The sequence below is a fragment of the Xylocopa sonorina genome, chromosome 14, assembly GCF_050948175.1.
Source record: "Xylocopa sonorina isolate GNS202 chromosome 14, iyXylSono1_principal, whole genome shotgun sequence".
Lineage (NCBI taxonomy): Eukaryota > Metazoa > Arthropoda > Insecta > Hymenoptera > Apidae > Xylocopa > Xylocopa sonorina.
The window spans coordinates 2,285,556-2,307,739 of record NC_135206.1 but is presented as its reverse complement, the minus strand read 5'-3'; the positions used below and the strand labels follow the sequence as shown (position 1 = coordinate 2,307,739).

The 22,184-nt window shown below is 28.9% G+C and overlaps 1 protein-coding gene across 1 annotated transcript in view; it reads left to right on the top strand.

The window, feature by feature from the left end:
- The window catches only part of LOC143430514 (multiple PDZ domain protein), a 211,150-nt gene that overhangs the window by 45,161 nt on the left and 143,805 nt on the right, over positions 1 to 22,184 (top strand). Inside the window, exon 6 of the mRNA XM_076906829.1 lies at positions 5,299 to 5,618. Coding sequence (XP_076762944.1) covers positions 5,299 to 5,618 — 320 coding nt within the window. The remainder of the gene's footprint in view (positions 1 to 5,298; positions 5,619 to 22,184) is intronic.

The following is a 22,184-nucleotide window of genomic DNA, read 5'->3' as shown; positions in this document are numbered from 1 at the left end:
TGCTTAAAACTTACCCAAACGAAGGTTCTACGTATCGCACTTAGTAAAATGGCGACAATATAATTAAATTTAGCTATGATTTCCATAGTTAATTATTTCCTTTGCTAATAATTATTAGTTAGAAATTATTAGTTATGAAAATTATTAGCAAAGGAAATTATTAGCAGAGGAAATTAATAACTATGGAAATTCTTAGCAATAGAAATTATTAGCAAAGGAAATTATTAGCTATAGAAATTATTAGCTATGTAAATTATTAGCCAAGGAAATTACTAGCTATAGAAATTATTAGCAAAGGAAATTAATAACTATGGAAATTCTTAGCAAAGGAAACTATTAGCTAAGGAAATTACTAGCTATAAAAATTATTAGCAGAGAAAATTATTAGCAAAGGAAATTAATAACTATGGAAATTCTTAGCAATAGAAATTATTAACAAAGGAAATTATTAGCTATAGAAATTATTAGCTATGTAAATTATTAGCCAAGGAAATTACTAGCTATAGAAATTATTAGCAAAGGAAATTAATAACTATGGAAATTCTTAGCAAAGAAAACTATTAGCTAAGGAAATTACTAGCTATAAAAATTATTAGCAGAGAAAATTATTAGCAAAGGAAATTAATAACTATGGAAATTCTTAGCAATGGAAATTATTACCTATGGAAATTATTAGCTATAGAAATTATTAGTTATGTAAATTATTAGCCAAGGAAATTACTAGCTATAGAAATTATTAGCAGAGGAAATTCTTAGCAAAGGAAATTATTAACAATATAAATTATTAGCAAAGGAAATTATCTATGGAAACTATTAGCAATGGAAACTATTAGCAATGGAAATTATTAGCAAAGAAAACTATCAACAATGAAATCTATTTGCAATAGAAATTATTAACAAAGGAATCTATTAGCAACAGAAACTATTAACAATGAAAACCATTACTAACATCTACTAAAAAGCAATAGAAAAATTCCAAGCAATAAAAAATTTACATTCTTACAGAAACCTTCAAGAAAACATGGATTTCTCAAAAAATTATTGTCAACCAATATCAATGAAATACAGTAACTTTTAATTAAATACAAAATTCGATATCATAAAATTACATAAATATATATAATTTATTGAAAAATATAGTGAACAATATATAAGCAGAAATATGTTTATATTTAATAAAAATCATAAATGGGTCAGCAGCTTTTATATTGTAGTAGAAATTTTGCCTTCAGCCTAGGACTCGCACCTTCTACAAACAGACAATTAAAAGAGAAATGAACGAACGTTCAAACGGATCGATTAATTCCATTACTAATTACAATATGAAGAGAATATCGTGACTCGTGCACAGCAGCTCGCGGACTATGTTTGCCAATAGTGTCCATGTTTTTGCGAGCCAGCGAGCAGCGCGTACATCAAAGGATCTGCTTACAAAGGCAAACTTTACGACCGCTTGTTTAACCTGCTTACAAGCTGTCCTGTTGGCTAGCCTTCTCTGTGACCGTTGCTGTTTCTACTAGCGAACTATACTTTTGCTTCCTGTGAAACCTGCTCAGGTTTTTTTAACGACTGTACTTTTACAAAAGGTCGCAGGATTTATGGATTTTATTATAAACTCAACGTTTTATGTTTGGATGCACAGGATGTATGTTGTTGAGTCGTAAAATATCAAAGAAAAATGATAGTGTGAAGGTAGACTACGAGTGAGATGTTATTTTAGTAATTATCAAGAGAAAGTATTAGCTGTTATGTGTATTAGGCATGGAAATTATTAGAAAAAGAAACTATAAGAAATGGAAATTGTTAGCAAAGGAAACTATTAGCAATGGTAATTATTAGATATGGGAATTGTTAGCAAAGGAATCTGTAAGCAGAGGAAATTATTAGTTATGAAGATTATTAGCTTTCAGAATTATTAGTAATAGAAATTATTAGCAAAGTAAACTATTAGCAACAGTAATTATTAGCTATAAAAATTATTAGCTTTAGAAATAAATAGCAAAGGAAATTATTAGCAAAGGAAAGTATTAGCAATGGTAATTATTAGCTATGGAAATTGTTAGCAAATAAAACTATAAACAGAGGAAATTATTAGCTATGGAAATTATTAGCTTTGTAAATTATTAGATTTGGAAATTATTAATTTTGGATATTAGCAAAGGAAACTATTAGCAATGGTAATTATTAGCTATGGAAATTGTTAGCAAATAAAACTATAAACAGAGGAAATTATTAGCTATGGAAATTATTAGCTTTGTAAATTATTAGATTTGGAAATTATTAGCTTTGGAAATTATTAATTTTGGATATTAGCAAAGGAAACTATTAGCAAAGGAAACTATTAGCAATGGTAATTATTAGCTATGCAAATTGTTAGCAAAGAAAACCATAAGCAGAGGAAACTATTAGCTTTGGAAATTATTAGTAATAGAAATTATTAACAATGGAAATTATTAGCAAAGGAAATTATTAACAAAGGAAATTATTAGCAAAGGAATCTATAAGCAATGGAAATTATTAGCAAAGGAAATTATAAGCCATGGAAATCATTAGCAAAAAAAACTAATAGCAATGAAAATTATTAGCAAAGGAAACTATAAACAGAGGAAATAATTAGCTATGGAAATTATTAGCAAAGGAAACTATTAGCAATAGTAATTATTAGCAATGGAAATTAATAGCAGCGAAAATTATTAACAAAAGAAACCATTAGCAATGGAAGTTATTAGCAATAGAAACTATTAGCAATGAGAAACTATTAGCAATGATATCTATTAGCAATAAAAACTATTAGCAATTAATAATTAAAATCAGTTACAAACATCAAAGTTTACTACATAATTTTATTCAAAATTTCTTTAATCGTATACGTAATAAAAGAAAATTAGGAAAACGAAGAACATTTATACGCTGTAACAATAATCTACCACTAAATTAGTTTTTTATTTTTACTATCTCATACTTCAAGCTTACTGCGCGTACGAAAATACTCGATATATCCAGGAACATTTCCTTTTAAAAATCATCTCATGCTGCTAATACATTCAGTGTCAAAATTAGAAAATCGTGAAAAGGCTGTAACTTTTTTTTATACCGGTATAATTTTGTAAAAAAACGGTTAGGCCACAAATGAACTTTCTTGCAGTCATTTTGAAGAGGCCACTACCGCTACTTTGATCTCTCTCTCTCTCTCCTCTCTCTTCTCTCTGTCTCTCTTTGGCGATTTCCCTCAAAGGATGCATTTATACCCGAGCTTAATCGAGCGTACAATAGAAGCACAACAGTTGCAACGTCGATAACTCGCATAGCAACCTTGTCTGTTGCATTCCGTGAACACACGTTATATAGAAAATCGCGCATCGTTGAGAAAATGGAATGCAAGGCAAGGATCGAAGGACATACGTGAATCATTTTCGTTTCAATGACGATTAATGTAACGAAATGATTTTGTAATCAGATTGGTGGCTCTTGGAGAACTGATCGAGGTGGTAATTATTATTATACAAACTAAAAACAAAAGAAAACGGAGATAAAAATTATGTAGCAGTTGACCAACTTTTTCAGAAATCCATCTTTTCTTCAAGTTTTTTATTAGAATGGAAACCTTTTATTGCTTGGAATTTTTCTATTGCTTTTTAGTAAACGTTAGCAATAGTTTTCATTGCTAATAATCAGTTGAATAAAATTATGTAACATTGTTTCGAACTTTGAGGTGTAGAAATTGAGAAGAACCATCGCAAAGCTTGAAACTCTGAAATTATTAGCTATGGAAATAGTTAGCAAAGGAAATTATTAGTAATAGAAAGTAATAATAATAGAAGCTATTAGTAATTGAAATCATTAGCAAACGAAACTATTAGCAAAGGAAATTATTACCTGTAGAAACTAATAGCAATGGAATCCATTAGCAATGAATTCTATTAGTAATACCAATTATTAGTGTTAGGAATTAATAGCAATGGAAATTATTAGCAAAGGAATCTATAAGCAATGGAAATTATTAGCGGAGGAAATTATTAGCAAAGGAAATTATAAGTAATGGAAATCATTAGCAAAAGAAACTATTAGCAAAGGAAATTATTACCTGTAGAAACTAATAATAGTGGAATCTATTAGCAATGAATTCTATTAGCAATACAAATTATTAGCATTAGAAATTAATAGCAATGGAAATTATTAACAATGGAAATTATTAGCAAAGGAAATTATAAGTAATGGAAATCATTAGCAAAAGAAACTATTAGCAAAGGAAATTATTACCTGTAGAAACTAATAATAATGGAATCTATTAGCAATGAATTCTATTAGCAATACAAATTATTAGCATTAGAAATTAATAGCAATGGAAATTATTAACAATGGAAATTATTAGCAAAGGAAATTATTAACAAAGGAAATTATTAGCAAAGGGATCTATAAGCAATGGAAATTATTAGCAAAGGAAATTAGAACCCATGGAAATCATTAGCAAAAAAAACTAATAGCAATGAAAATTATTAGCAAAGGAATCTGTAAGCAATGGAAATTATTAGCAATGGATTATTAACAATGGAAATTATTAGCAAAGGACTGAGAATCTCAATCTTCCTAGCACATACAAATTCAGCATCATTATCGCTGTCAATAACTTTCAAGTAAACAATAATCAACATCTAGAACCTGTTGAACCTTACTAGTACAAACCTGTCCTTAACCAGTTAACTATGATTGACGAGTATACTCGTCATGGGTATAAACTAGTGATCATTGGCTATTTAACCAGTTAACTGTCACTGACGAGTATACTCATCACAGAAAAGTGGCACGATTTTGTGTATTGACGAGTATACTCGTCATGCATATAAATTGGTGACCATTCGCTATTTAACCAGTTAAACTGTGATTGACGAGTATATTCGTCACGAAGATGTGACACGATTTTGTCTATTGACGAGTATACTCGTCATGCATATAAATTAGTGACCATTCGCTATTTAACCAGTTAAACTGTGATTGACGAGTATATTCGTCATGAAGATGTGGCACGATTTTGTCTACTGACGAGTATATTCGTCATGCATATAAATTAATGATCATTCGCTATTTAACCAGTTAAACTGTGATTGACGAGTATATTCGTCATGAAGATGTGGCACGATTTTGTCTACTGACGAGTATATTCGTCATGCATATAAATTAGTGACCATTCGCTATTTAACCAGTTAAACTGTGATTGACGAGTATACTCGTCACGCGTATGGATTATTGATTATTGACTATTTAACAATAATTCTGTTTTGTTTGTCCCTGTTGGAGCAGACGTTGGGAGCTCTTGGCCGACGGATGAGTTGTCCGGAGCCTCGAGTTCGACAGCGGCCGCGGGAGCAGGTGCATCCACCATCGGCGGCGTTGTCGGGGGTACGACGAACCAAGCCAGCTCAGACAAGGATCCATCGGTGTCCACCTCGTCCATCGTTACTCCAGCGCCAACTCCAAAGTCCAGCCAGCCTGCGAGCACCACCTCTGCGGCTACGCCGACTTCGACACCGCCGACCTCGACCCCGATACCTGGAGGCCTCGTTGTCGAAAGGAGCCCATCCGCCGTCAGCGACGCCTCCAAGAGTGGCTCTGACATGGTGGTGAGTTTATCATTCTTTTGTCATATTCCTTTTCTCTTTTCTTTGACAATTCTTTTTTTTTCTTCGTCTTCTACTGGTTCTTAGAAATGTTTATTGGTGTTTGTTTTTGGTGGGTTTTCTAGTTATGAGAGAGGGGTTTTCGAGCGCAAGGTTTGGAAGCGTTTTGTAGTGTTACAAGAGAGATTTCTAGGCAAAAGGTTTTCCAGTTTGAAGTTTCTAAGGGGAAGAGTTCCGAGCTTGAACTTTCTAAGCGCAGGTTTTCTAAGCGTTAACAATGTCGTAAACGCAAATTTTCCAAGGGAGATTTTTGGGCGCAGGATTTCTCCGTTTGAACTTTCTAAGAGCAAGATTTTTCAGTTTGAAGTTTCAAGCCCAAGATTTCAGAGCTTCAACTTTCTAAGTGCAAGTTTTCCAAGCTTGAATATTCTAAGCACAAATTTTCCTAAAATAGTATCACAAGCATAAGTTTTTTAAGAGCAAACTTTCTGAGAACAATCTTCCTAAGAACAAACTTTCTTAGAGCAAACTTCCTTAGAGAAAATTCACTAAACGCCTACAATATCACAAACGCAAACTTTCTATGCGTCTATAGTATCACAAGTGCAAGCTTTTTAAGAGAAAACTTTCTGAGAACAATCTTTTTAAGAGCAAACTTTCTAAGGACAATCTTTCTAAGAGCAAACTTTCTTAGAGCAAAATTTCTAAATGCTTACAGTAGCACAAACGCAAGTTTTCTAAGCATCTACAGTATCACAAACGCAAGTTTTCTAAGCGCAAATTTTTTAAGAGCAAGCTTTCTAAGGACAAACTTTCTAAACGCTTACAGTATTACAAACACAGGTTTTCTAAGTGCCTACAATATCACAAACGCAAGTTTTCTAAGCGCAAATTTTTTAAGAGCAAACTTTCTAAGGACAATCTTTCTGGGAGTAAACTTTTTTAGAGTAAACTTTCTGAACGCTTACAATATCACAAACACAGGTTTTCTAAGCGCAAATTTTTTAAGAGCAAACTTTCTAAGGACAAACTTTCTAAACGCTTACAGTATCACAAACACAGGTTTTCTAAGTGCCTACAATATCACAAACGCAAGTTTCCCAAGCGCAAATTTTTTAAGAGCAAACTTTCTAAGGTCAATCTTTCTGGGAGTAAACTTTTTTAGAGTAAACTTTCTGAACGCTTACAGTATCACAAACACAGGTTTTCTAAGTGCCTACAATATCACAAACGCAAGTTTTCTAAGTGCCTACAATATCACAAACGCAAGTTTTCCAAGCGCAAATTTTTTAAGAGCAAACTTTCTAAGGACAATCTTTCTGGGAGTAAACTTTTTTAGAGTAAACTTTCTGAACGCTTACAGTATCACAAACACAGGTTTTCTAAGTGCCTACAATATCACAAACGCAAGTTTTCTAAGCATTTACAGTGTCACAAACAACAGTTTTCTAATCACAAATTTTTAAAGAACAATCTTTCTAAAAGCAAATTTCCTAAGTACCTAAAATATGACAAACAGAAGCTTTCTAAGCGACTACAATATCACAAATGCAAGCTTTCCAAGCGCCTTTAGGCGTCCCAGTAGCCAAAGGGTTAATAATCGATACTTTAACGTAGAGGGCAAATTTCGTTTTACTTAATCGATGGACCAATCAATGGTAACAAGCTAAAACTCTAACTCATTTGTCGAGTAAACGCGTATAATGTCCCTTGAACCATCGATGCATCATTGTATTCGCTTCATCTATCGATTAACCAGGTAGTTAAAAGTATACAGGGTGGGACGATAACTATTATCACCTCAGATATCTTCGAAACTATAAATATAAGTTCAATAAAATATAAATATAAATATAAATTTAACAAATTTAATAAAATATAAATATAAATTTAATAAATATAAATATAATAGAATATAAATATAAATACAATAAAATATAAACATAAATTTAATCAATATAAATATAATAAAATATAAATTTAAAATATAAATATAATAATATATAAATTTTACAGAAATTTCCGCTAATACAAAATTGCACAGCAAAAAGGGGCCCATCCATTGAAAAAAATAGTTTTTTTTTTTTTAAGTGAAGATATGTTGGAGATTTGAAGGTCACCTTCATTTTTTTAAATGGATTGCTATGTTTTTTCTTCTGTAATATAATAAAGCATTTTTTTTTTGGTGGAAAATTTCTGTGAAAATTTGTAGTTTCGAAGATATCTGAGATGTTAATAATTTCTACACCACCCTGTATATTGAAGTTCCAATCGCGTAACGTGTGCGCACGCTACAGTGAAAATGGAATGTAGGACAGGAAGAGAAAAATTGTCGAATAAAATAAATCTTGTTTGCTTAACGAGGAGGAAGTTGATTGCTAATTTCTGTACGTAGACTGATTGGTACCAGTGACGAGCAAATGCAAATAGGACTTAAAAAATGTAGACATGTGTGAGCGCGTAATTTCGAAGTCTGCAGAATATTTAGCAATAGAAAATTTTCAATTTTAAAGATTGCTATTCTAGCAATAGAAAATTTTCAATTTTAAAGATTGCCATCTTAGAAATAGAAAATTTCCAATTTTAAAAATTGCTATCTTAGCAATAGAAAATTTCCAATCTCAGAGAATGTTATCTTATTAATAGAAATTATTGCTTACTTCTCCTAGTAATAGAAAATTCTTAATTTCAAGGATTACTATCTCAGCAGTAGAAATAATTGCTAATGTTCCATTGATATGGAAATTTTCTATTGTTAAGAGAAGTTAGTAATAGAACCTATTGCTAAGATAGCAACCTTTAACATTGGGTATTTTCTATTGCTAGGAGATCTTTAACATTGGGTATTTTCTATTGGTAGAAGAAGTTTTAGTAATAAGAACTATTGCCAATATAGCAATGTTTGAACAATACTTATGCCACAGTTTCTATTACTAAAATCTCCCAGCAATAGAAAATTTCCATTTACATAGAAAACTTGAGGGAAATAATGCATTTCTTAAAAGCTGTTATGGAGTAAATTTAACCCTTTGCACTCTGCTTCTTCCAGGACATGAGCAATAGATTCTATTACTATAATATTGCAGAAAAATTGCTAACATCTCCTAGCAATGGAAAATTTCCATTTACATAGAAAACTTGAGGGAAATAATGCATTTCTCAAAAGCTGCCTAAAAATCATTCGCACTCTGCTTTTTCCAGGACGTCAGCAATAGAAACTATTGCTAGAATATTGTTAAAAAATTGTTAACGTATGCCAGCATTTCAATGGAACGTTAGCAATAGAAATTATAGCTAAGATAGCAAACTTTAATATAGGGAATTTTCTATTGATAGATGTAGTTGGCAGCAGAAACTATTGCTAAGATAGCAATCTTTGAAATTGAGAATTTTCTGTTGCTAGAAGAAGTAAGTAATAATTTCTATTGCTAAGATAGCAATCTATGAGATTGGAAATTTTCTGTTGCTAAGATAGAAATCTTTAAAATTGGAAATTTTTTATTGCTAAGAGAAATTAATAATAGAAACTATTGCTAAGAGAAGTTAGTAATAGAAACTATTGCTAAGAGAAATTAGTAATAGAAACTATTGCTAACAGAAATTAGTAATAGAAACTATTGCTAAGATAGAAATCTTTAAAATTGGAAATTTTTTATTGCTAAGATAGAAATCTTTAAAATTGGACATTGTTTATTGCTAAGAAAAATTAGTAATAGGAACTATTGCTAACAGAAATTAGTAATAGAAACCATTGCTAAGATAGTAATCTTTAAAATTGGGAATTTTTTAAACGTAGGAGAAGTTAGTAGTAGAAACTATTGCTAAAATAGCAATCTTTGAAATTGAGAATTTTCTGTTGCTAGGAGAAGTAAGTAATAATTTCTATTGCTAAGATAGCAATCTATGAGATTGGAAATTTTCTATTGCTAAGATAGAAATCTTTAAAATTGGAAATTTTTTATTGCTAAGAAAAATTAGTAATAGGAACTATTGCTAACAGAAATTAGTAATAGAAACTATTGCTAAGATAGTAATCTTTAAAATTGGGAATTTTTTAAACGTAGGAGAAGTTAGTAGTAGAAACTATTGCTAAAATAGCAATCTTTGAAATTGGGAATTTTTTAAACCTAGGAGAGGTTAGTAGTAGAAACTATTGCTAAAATAGCAATCTTTGAAATTGGGAATTTACTATTGCTACGACAAATTAAAAATAGAAACTATTGCTGAGATAGCAATCTCTGGTTATTATCTAAGACACAGTTTCCATTGCTAACATCCCTCAGCAATAGATAATCTCCATTTACGTAGAACACTTGATGTAAATATAAATTTCTCAAAAGCTGCGATGGAATGTGTTTAATCCTCTACACTCTGCTCCTTCTGGAATGTTAGCAATCATTTCTATTGCTAAAATATTGCTAAAGTTTGTTAACATTTCCCAACAATAGAAAATTTCAATAGAGAACCAAGTAAAATTTACCTTCTGAAAAAGTAGCAGTAGAATAATTTTAACCTTCTCAATCACCAATCAATGCGGATGCCCCTTCACAGAGGACATCCAAGTGCAAAGAGTTACAATAATCATCAATAAGCATAATTATCTCGAGTCCCCATTTTGTTGATCCTGAGAAAAAGTCCTCTAAAGTGAAGGATTGATCCTTTCTTGAATAATCGAACGCGTCCACTTTCAAAATGGACGCGTTGCGTAACAATCGCGTTATCAGCGCTGTCGTTATCGCAGTCGCTGTTAACGATAGCCTGATTCGCTTAATGGACGAAACGAATTTAACCTAACGAGCTCTAAATCTGAACCATTAATTAGCGGAACGGATCGATGCGACGCGATCGCATCCAACTGTTTACGATGCGAATTAAATTCAAGCGTCTGTCCTTAAAGAAACTTAACGAAGTATCCTCAATCTGCTAATTAGGACGCTTTAACCAATTAACTGCGTTTCACGTGTATACTCGTCGTGGAAAATAAAAAATTACCATTCACTATAAAAACTCGAAATCTCAATAAAATGTAAAAAAAACATTAATTGGTTGGTGTTAAAATAAATTTTTAATAGTCTCGAAATTAACGTGCTAATTGCACTTGAACGCGGATCGTACACTTGTGCGTATATCCACGACACTTTTTATCAAATTAATTAGTAAAACAGTTCACTATAACAATTAATAGACAATAAAGTCTGAAATTAAATTTTGCTTTTATATTAAGAAATATTCTCGTCGTTTTTATATATTTTTCTGTTTTGATACACCCTGTAGAGACTGTTTGTACGTTTAAGAGATAAATTGTGTAACACCATTCACTATAGAAACTCGAAATCTCAATATTATATTATTATTTAGAGCAAAATTTTAATGAAATTTAATATTATTATTTAGAGCAAAATTTTAATGAAATTTAATATTATTATTTAGAGCAAAATTTTAATGAAATTTAATATTATTATTTAGAGCAAAATTTTAATGAAATTTAATATTATTATTTAGAGCAAAATTTTAATGAAATTTAATATTATTATTTAGAGCAAAATTTTAATTAAATTTAATATTATTATTTAGAGCAAAATTTTAATTAAATTTAATATTATTATTTAGAGGAAAATTTTAATTAAATTTAATATTATTATTTAGAGGAAAATTTTAATTAAATTTAATATTATTATTTAGAGCAAAATTTTAATTAAATTTAATATTATTATTTAGAGCAAAATTTTAATTAAATTTCATATTATTATTTAGAGGAAAATTTTAGAATTGTTTACAGAAAAATTTTGGAATTATTTGGAGGAAAGTTCTGGAATTATTTAGTGCAAATTTTTAGGTTTTTTAAAGTACAGTTTTAGGATTGTTTCTAACAAAGTTTTAGGATTATTTCTAATAAAGTTTCAGGATTATTTAGATAAAATTTTGGAATTATTTAGAGAAAAGTTTTGGAATTATTTAGAGGAAAATTCTGGAATTATTTAGAGCAAGGTTTTAGAATGTAATAAGAATATTATTTGCTATTTTTAAATTTTGTAAACTATTTTCTAATTTTTCTTGTTTATGTATTTTATTATTTTTCGACAATTTTCAAGTTTTTAGCAAGAATAACGTAGACAGAAACGAATTATTAGTTTTTTCGACTAATAAAAATGTAATTCTTTCACCATTTGCCCTGCGTTCGACGAGTATACACGTCGTTGCTTGTTTTTAATTCCTGTGCTGATCTTTTGAAACTAACTTCTGTGTTATCTTCAGCTGAAATGTTCTACTTTGAAGATTTATCAGTCAAAGCTTGCGAATTGATTGCAATCTGCAACGAAAGAAATACTGCATCGACTCATTAGCCACTGCTGACGTGAATTCAAGTAATTTTAAGTTCTATTCTTGGTTGTCGTTGGCGTGCATTCGAGTAATGTCATTTTCTGCTCCAAATCTGCCAACTTATCTGATGCTATCTTTTTTATCTTGCAAGCTAACGATGCATGTTTATGGAAAATATGTTTGAATTAAAGGTGAACGTGTTTGAATACTTCGTGTGGGTATTTAAATTTGTGGAATTAAATTGAAGTACTGTAAAAGAGGGTAATGTGTGCCAAGTGAAAATTGAAAGTTGGCTTTTTTGAAAAGAAAGGATCGAATGAAAATTGTTATTGTTGTATTTTCGACTTGTTTTTTAATATTATTTGTAGAAAAGATTTAGGATTATTTTTAATAAAGTTTTAACAATGGAAACTTTAGGATTGTTTAGGGCAGAGTTTTGAGATTATTTAGAGCAAAGCTTTGGAATTGTTTAGAGGAAAGTTCTGGAATTATTTTTAGCAAAATTTTGGAATTATTTAGTGCAAATTTTTAAGATTTTTAAAGTAAAGTTTTAGGATTTTTAAAGTAAAGTTATAGGATTATTTCTAACAAAGTTTTAGGATTATTTAAAGCAGAGTTTTGGGATTATTTAGAGCAAAGTTTTAGAATTATTTGTACAAAAGTTTTAGAATTATTTGGAAGAAAGTTTTGGAATTATTTAGCCCAATTTTTTAGGATTTTTAAAGTAAAGTTTTAGGATTATTTTTAACAAAGTTTTAGGATTATTTAAAGCAAAATCTGGGATTATTTAGAGCAAAAATTTAGAATTATTTATAGCGAAGTTTTAGAATTATTTAGTGCAAATTTTTAAGATTTTTAAAGTAAAGTTTTAGGATTTTTAAAGTAAAGTTATAGGATTAGTTCTAACAAAGTTTTAGGATTATTTAAAGCAGTGTTTTGGGATTATTTAGAGCAAAATTTTAGAATTGTTTACAGGAATGTTTTGGAATTATTTAGAGTAAAGGTTTAGGATTTTTAAAGTAATGTTTTAGGATAGTTTTTAACAAAGTTTTAGGATTATTTAGAATAAAATTTGTGTATTATTTAAAGCAAAGTTAAAGAATTGTTTAGAGGAAAATTTTGGAATTATTTAGTGGAAAATTCTGGAATTATTTAGAGCAAAATTTTAGAATTATATAGATGAAAGTTTTGGAATTATTTGGAACAAAGTTTTAGGATTGTCTCTAACAAAGTTGTAGGATTATTTTTAATAAAGTTATAGAATTATTTAGAGAAAAGTTTTGGGATTTTTTCTTTAAAAGTTGTAGAATTGTTTAGTGCAAATTTTAGATTTACTTAGAGTACAGTTTTAAAATTATGTAGAGTAAAGTTTGAGGATTATGTTTAACAAAGTTTTAGGATCATTTAGAGCAAAATTTTGGAATTGTTTCTAACAAAGTTTTAGTATTATTTAGAATAAAGTTTTAAAATTATTTAGAGCAAAGTTTTAGGATTTTCAAAGTAACGTTTCAAAATTATTTCTAGGGAAGTTAGAGAATTATTTCTAGCAAAGTTTTGGGATTATATAGAGTAAAGTTTTAGAATTATTAAAGTGATAGTTTACAATTATTTATAAGAAAGGTTTAGTATTATTTTGAGGAAAATTTGAAGAGTATTTAGAGCAGAGCTTTGGGATTATTTAGAACAAAGTTTTAGAATTTTCAAAGTAAATTTTACAATTATTTAGAGAGAAGTTTAAGGATTGTTTATAGTAAATTTTTTAGAACTTTTCTAGTAGATATGTTTTGCAAGCATTGAAAAAGTGAACAAGGAAATATCCAGCATGTAAAATTGCCAACCAGAGCGGTCACTTCAAAGAGAACAGAATTAATCGATGTACCTGCACCGTGTCTCTCTCACTTCCGGTAAACACGGATCGATACAGCCACGTGTTTACAATCTCGATGTAATTTTCATTAATTTGATGATATATTTTTATGTCCCTACCTTCACATTGCGTAATTGCTCGATTAAAATTCCAAAGACGACTTTTTTTTATTATTGTTGTTTAAATATTGATGTTAAGATACCAAATTAGATTTGGAATAAATTAATATTTGGATGGTTTTGTAGTAGTGTTTGATCTAATAGTCAGTTTAATACTTGCTATTTTACATTTTTACAAATTTTTATAGTAAAAACAGTTTGTTTCTTCTTTATTTATTTATGGGGGTGGTAGTTATTCGATAATGAGTAAAGGCTTTGGGTTATTGAGTTATTTGTTGCTAAGTTTTGGAGTTAATGGTAACAAAGTTTTGGGATTATTTAGAGCAAAGTTTTAGGATCTTTGATACTAAAGTTTTAGAATTAATTAGTGGAAAGCTTTGGGATTATTTCTAACAAAATTTTAGGATTGTTTATAGCAAAGTTTCAGTATTATTTAGAACAAAGTTTTAGAATTATATCTACAGAAATTTTAGAATTGTTTATAGCAGAGTTTTAAAATTGTTTAGAGCAAAGTTCTAGGATTATATTTGGTGAAATTTTAGAATTATGTTTAGCAAAATTTTAGAATTATTCAGAGAAAAGTTTTAAACTTATTTCTAACAAAGTTTTAAGATTATTTAGAGCAAAGTTTTAGGATTATTTCTATAAAAGTTTTAGGATTGTTTATAGCAAAATTTTAGGATTATTTAGAGCAATATTTCAGGATTATTTCTAACAAAGTTTTAGGATTAGTCTTAAAGAAGTTTCAGGATTATTTCTTACGAAGTTTCAAAACTATTTCTAACAGAGTTTTAGAATTATTTTTAGCAATATTTTAGTATTATTTCTAACAAAGTTTTAAGATTATTTAAAGCACAGTTTTAGAATTGTTTATAACAATATTTTAGAATTATTTCTAACAAAGTCATGTCACTAATGAAGGTTCAGAATTATTTCTAACAGAGTTTTAAGATTATTTCTAGCAATATTTTAGTATTATTTCTAACAAAGTTTTAAGATTATTTAAAGCACAGTTTTAGGATTGTTTATAACAATATTTTAGAATTATTTCTAACAAAGTCATGTCACTAATGAAGGTTCAGGATTATTTCTTACGAAGTTTCAAAGTTATTTCTAACAGAGTTTTAGAATTATTTCTAGCAATATTTTAGTATTATTTCTAACAAAGTTTTAAGATTATTTAGAGCACAGTTTTAGGATTGTTTATAACAATATTTTAGAATTATTTCTAACAAAATCATGTCACAAATGAAGTTTCAGGATTATTTCTAACAGAGTTTTAAGATTATTTCTAGCAATATTTTAGTATTATTTCTAACAAAGTTTTAGTATTATTTAGAGCACAGTTTTAGGATTGTTTATAACAATATTTTAGAATTATTTCTAACAAAGTCATTTGTTTCTAGAATAGAAAGAATTACATGTTAAGCAAATGACGATTATAGCCGTCGAAAGTTTTTTTTTTTTTTTTTTTTTTAGAAAAACTGTGACAAAATGTGATAATTTTCACTTCGAAACGTACAACTTACTTTCATCTGGCATTCATAAACAATCGAAAAAAGAAAAAATGTGTTTCTGAGGGCGATCGTAAAGTGAAAAATGTGTTAACGTCTTCTTCTTCGACTTTTCACGAACGATCGAAGCGACGAAGGGGACTCGTCGAATGGAACGAGTCGACAGATCGATCGACCATGTAATCGTCGTCATTTTAATACACTTGTGACGGCAGCAGTTGAGTCCTCCTCTTCTTCATTTTTCTTCTCGTCCTTTTCAGTCGTTCTTTCGCTGGACTCGTTCCAGGATCGCTAAGAGCATCAAAATGGAAATGGAGTTATCGCTGAGATGTTCGCTCGATTTACTTTGGCAACTGCTTCGAGATTATGGCCATCGAGAGAATCGCGGAATTTTCTCCAAGATTGATTCTGATTGATGGCGTCTTCCAGGATTTTTACATTTTTATTTTCTCTGTTGATGTTCTTTCTTTAGAGAAGTGCTAAGGTTAAGGTAGAGCTTCTTGGTTTCTCTTCTTTAGCTTTATTTTATTTTTCTAAGGATATTTGTTCTCTGTCAATGCGTCTGAAACTTTGTTGTAAATAATTGTAAAATTTCGTTAGAAATACTGGTACAACTTTGCCATAAATAATTCTAGAACTTTGCTACAAACAATTTTAAAATTTCTCTAGATATAATCCTATAACTGTGCTTTAAAAAATTTTAAAACTTTGTTAAAAATACTCCTACAACTTTGTCATAAATAATTTTAAAACTTTACTTTAAAAATCCTCAAACTTTGCTCTAAATAATTATAAAACATTGCTCCAAATAATTACAGAACATTGCTATAAATAATTCTAAAACTTTGCTAGAAATAATTCTAAAAATTCTGCTATAGATAATGCTACAATTTCGCTGAAAATAATTCTAAAACTTTTCTTTAAAGAATTCTAAAACCTTGCTTTAAATTATTCTAAAACTTTGATATAAATAATCATAAATCTTTGCCCTAAATAATCCTAAAACTCTGTTAGAAAAAATTCCAAAACTTTTCGTTAAATAATTGTAAACCTTTACTTTAATAGTCCTAAAACTTTACTCTAAATAATTGGAAAACTTTACTAGAAATAATCCTAAAATTTTGCTATAAATAATTCTAAAACTTTACTATAAAAGATCTTAAAATTTTGCTCTAAATGATTCGAAAACTGTGTTAGAAATAATCCTAAAACTTTGTTAGAAATCATTCTAAAATTTCACTAGAAGTAATGCTAAAAGTTTGCTCTAAATAATCTTAAAACTTTATTAGAAATAATCTTAAATTTTTGCTCTAAATAATTCTAAAATTTCATTAACTATTTTTTAAACAAAAATTATTTTCAATTTAAAGAGACATTTAACAGATTTGTTATAATTAATTGAAACAGCGAAATTAATTAATAAAAGATACGTAGAGGCCAATTTTCCAACTGAATACGATCTTTTCTTTATTTTTCGTCGAACTATGCCAAAAACTGGAGGCTAGTTTTAAATAGAGCGCAAACATAACCGTGGAGAGGATTAAACGCGATTTTCTGCTCTAGTTACGCGCGTGATTGGTCTCGTTGTCGGTGGCACAGTGGGAAGATAATTGCTAATTATGACAGATTGTCCCATTACAATGTGTCTTATTACGGCGCAGTTCCATTTTCAGCACAATTAAGCGTCTTCGCGAGCATTTTAGATATTTAAACAGGAAGGAGAATTCTGCAGTGGTGGCTGCACGTGGCTTAAATCAGCGGGGGTGCTGCACTCGAATATGTGCAGACTTTCTTTGAAAATTTGTGTAAGCAAATTTAAATCTGTATGGAAAGGAAATTTTGTGAAATTTTGCAATGATAAAATGAAACTGAAACTTTGGCAGAAATAATCCCAAAATTTGATTAAAAATAATTTTAAAACTTTGCTATAATTTATTCTAAAATTTCGTTAGAAATAATCATAAAATTTTGTTAGAAATAATCCCAAAGCTTTGCTCCAAATAATCCTAAAACGTTGCTCTAAATAATCCCAGAACTTTGTTAGGAATAATCCTAAAACTTTTCTGTAAATAATTTTAAAACTTTGCTCTAAATATTCCTAAAAATTTGTTAGTAATAAACCTAAAACTTTGTTAGAAATAATCCTAGAACTTTGCTCTAAATAATTTTAAAACTTTGCTCTAAATATTCCTAAAAATTTGTTAGCAATAAACCTAAAACATTGTTAGAAATAATCCTAGAACTTTGCTATAAAATATCTGAAAACTTTGCTCTAAATAATCCCAAAATTTGGTTATAAATAATTCCAAAATTTCGCCAAATATAATCCTAAAACTTTGCTCTAAATAACTCTAAAACTCTGCTATAAACAATTCTAAAATTTCTCTAAATATAATTCTAAATCTTTGCTCTAAATAATACTAAAACTTTGCTAGAAATAATCTCAAAACTTTGTTAGAAATAATCCTACAACTTTACCACAAATAATTTTAAAAGTTTACTGCAAAGGATCCTAAAATTGCAAACAACTATCTCTCTTTTCAACTTTTTACTTTTATAAATATACAGGGTGATCGATAACTCGTGGTACAATAAAAAAAAGTGGTAATTCTACATGAAAAAATAAGTCTCAAATTAATTTCTATGTTTCAAACTTTCAAGCAGAGATGGCACTTGCCAATTTTTTCTATTTCCCAAAGATTCAAGCAGTGTAATGGTGCTTCTCAATTTTTACGTCTAAAAATTCCAAGCAGTGCGATTTTTTGATTATTTTCATAAAAGTTTTAGGATCGTTTAGAGCAAAGTGTTAAAATTATTTAGAGTAAAGTTTTAGGATTACTTCTAATAAAACCTTGGGATTATTTAGAGCAAATTTTTAGCATTTTTAAAGTAAAGTTTTAGGATTATTTCTAACAAAATTTTAGGATTATTTAGAGCAGAGTTTTGGAATTATTTAAAGTTTTAAAATTATTTCTAGCAACGTTTTAGTATTATTTCCAACAAAGGTTTGGGTTTATTTCTAGCAATGTTTTAGGATTATTTGGAGCAAAGTTTTTGGATTTTTAAAGTAAAATTTTAAAATTATTTATGGCAAAGTTGTAGGAATATTTCTAACGAAATTTTAAAAGTATTTATAGCAATGTTTTAGGATTATTTTCAATTTCTACATCTATAAGTTCTAAGCACCAAGATGATTCTTCTCGAAGCTCCAATGAACACGATAATGCTTTTCAATTTGTAGGTCCCATATTTTCCAAGCAGTGCGATTTATATCTGCGTTTCAAATTTCCAAGCAATGCAGCACTTTTTCTCAATTTCCACGTCTCAAAGTTTTGAGCATCGCGGCGGTTTTTCTCAATTTCCACGTCTCAAAGTTCGAAGCAGCGCACAGTGTCATTTTGAAATTTCCATTTCTCAAAGTTCAAAGCGCGACGATAATTCTTTTCAATTTTACCGCGATGATGCTGTCAACCACCAACAATTCCAACTTACTTCTTCGCAGAGAAGAAATTCTACAGTTTTCTCTGAATTGCAAAACTAGAAGTACCAAGTAAGTGAAATAAAAAGTTCACTCAGTTCTACACGAGAACGCTTTCTCTTTCTTTCTTTTGATCTCTTTTTCTCAGTTTTGTCAGCGAAGGTGTACACTCGCACCTTTCTGATAGGTAAGAGGAGGCGCATAAAGTTACAAAGGCGAACGTAAAGAGGCGCTTGATATGCACTGTCGTTTCCAAGGAAATCTTGTTGCCTCAGGCCATCGTGAAACTTTTCATCGATCGACGTCACCTACATATACGGTCATCACATTTGTTACGTGTGTATTTTGCACGCGTCTAGCCAGAGTACGTTTCGTCTTCCTCTTCAGACGCTCAGTTTGCTTTTTCTTGTGCCATGAAGTTGAGTTTTTTTTTTTTTTTTTATTTTTTTTATTTTTAGTAAAATTGCAAGGATTTCATCAATTTCATCACATTTGTTACGTGTATTTTGCACGCGTTTGGGCAGAGTACGTTTCGTCTTCCTCTTCAGTCGCTCAGTTTGCTTTTTCTTGTACCATGAAGTTGAGTTTTTTTTTTATTTTTTTTTATTTTTTTTATTTTTAGTAAAATTGCAAGGATTTCATCAATTTCATCACATTTGTTACGTGTATTTTGCACGCGTTTAGGCAGAGTACGTTTCGTCTTCCTCTTCAGACGCTCAGTTTGCTTTTTTTTGTGCCATGAAGTTGAGTTTTTTATTTTTTTTATTTTTAGTAAAATTGCAAGGATTTCATCAATTTCATCACATTTGTTACGTGTATTTTGCACGCGTTTAGGCAGAGTACGTTTCGTCTTCCTCTTCAGACGCTCAGTTTGCTTTTTTTGTGCCATGAAGTTGAGTTTTTTATTTTTTTTTATTTTTAGTAAAATTGCAAGGATTTCATCAATTTCATCACATTTGTTACGTGTATTTTGCACGCGTTTAGCCAGAGTACGTTTCGTCTTCCTCTTCAGACGCTCAGTTTGCTTTTTTTTGTGCCATGAAGTTGAGTTTTTTTTTTATTTTTTTTTATTTTTAGTAAAATTGCAAGGATTTCATCAATTTCATCACATTTGTTACGTGTATTTTGCACGCGTTTAGGCAGAGTACGTTTCGTCTTCCTCTTGGAATTCTTCAGACGCTCAGTTTGCTTCCGTGTCTTGAAGTTAATTCGAAATTTACGGGCAAATTTTTGTTTAATTTTGAGTAAGATTACGAAGAAAGTTGTTTTCAAATTTTAATAATTGTAATAAGGAAATTCCTTTTAATTTTAACAAAATTGTGAGGAAATTTCTTATAATTTCAATAAAATTGTAAGAAAATTTTTTTTAATTTTAGTAATTATAAGAAGGAAATTTCTTTTAATTTTAATAAAATTGTAAGGAAATTTTTTTTAATTTTAATAATTATAAGAAGGAAATTTTTTTTACTTTTAATAATTATAAGAAGGAAATTATTATCTAATTTTAATAAAATTATAAGAAACGCTTTTTCAATTTTAATAATTATAATAAGATTTTTTTAATTTTAATAATTATGATAAGGAGATTTTTTGATAAAGAATTTAATTCCAAATTTTAACGCACAAATTGCCAAATCATCACAGCAAAGTTTTAGGATTATATCTAGTGAAATTTGAAAGTTATTTATAACAATTTTTTGGGATTATTTATAGCAAAGTTTTAGTTTTTTTTAATTTTAATAAAATTATAAGGAAAGTTTTCCTAGTTTTAATAATTATAATAAGGAAATCTTTTTTGATTTTAGTAATTATCATAAAGAAACCTTTTTTAATTTTAATAATCATAATTAGAAAATTTGCTTAATTTTAATAATTATAATAACGAGATTTTCTTAATTTTAATAAAATCATAAGGAAAGTATTTCTAATTTTGATAATTATAGTAAAGAAATTTTCTTTAATTTTGCTAATTATAAGATAATGTAAGTTGTATTGAAAACATTTTTATGCAATTCTAATTACGATTGAATTATTTCAAGCTATAGACAGAATTAAATGAAAATATCCTGCATAAACTTTTTATCTATGCTCTCCTTTTTTATGGACCAATAAAAAAATAAATACAAACGAGAATGAAGAAAATAGCGTGTAAAAGAGGAACTTTATTCTTATTTTTGTAATAAGATAACAACTTGTTCCAATTTCTGAAATTATTCCACGCAACGATTGTTTAACAATTATTCAGCGCAATTGTTTGAACTTAACTCGCGTTTCTAGCAAACATCAGCTGTTTCGTTACTCGAATAATTCGCGCAAATATCGCGCAATTAACCTGATGAAGTTTTCTAATTATCACTCGAGCCTGGAACGCGGTAAGAAGGAAGAAGATCAGAAGACCGTGAGATGTGGGTCAATAGTTCTCGTTAAAACCGAAAGTAGAAGACCACGAAGAGAAGAATCTTTGGAAATTTCTATCGTTTCTTCCTTCGATTTCACAGTGCGTTTCTTCTAGTCGAGAAATCGAGTTTTGGCTTTTTTTATTTGACCAGACTTGTCGGTTACTTATTCGAATTTTGTTTAGGCTACCTTTGGGTGAATTTAGATAGTCATTTATTGAATTTTTTGTAGTTGTACTTTGTAACTTTGTTCCAAATAATCAGAAAACTTTGTTTCAAATAATCCTAACACTCTGTTAGAAATAATCCTAAAACTTTCTTCTAAATAATTATGAAGCTCTACTTTAAAAATCCTAAAATTTTTCGTCAAATAATCCTAAAACTTTGCTTCTAAATAATTCTAAAACTCTGCTAGAAATAATACTAAAACTTTACTATAAGTAATTATTGAACCTTACTTTTAAAATCCTAAAATTTTTTATCAAATAATTCTAAAACTTTGTTACAAATAATTTTAAAATTTTGCTCCTAAATAATTCTTAAAACTTTACTATAAATAATTGTTGAACCTTACTTTTACAATCCTAAAATTTTTCGTCAAATAATCCTAAAACTTTGCTTCTAAATAATTCTAAAACTCTGCTACAAATAATACTAAAACTTTACTATAAGTAATTATTGAACCTTACTTTTAAAATCCCAAAATTTTTTATCAAATAATTCTAAAACTTTGTTACAAATAATTTTAAAATTTTGCTCCTAAATAATTCTTAAAACTTTGCTATAAATAATTGTTGAACCTTACTTTTACAATCCTAAAATTTTTCGTCAAATAATTCTAAAACTTTGCTCCTAAATAAACCCAAAACTTTGC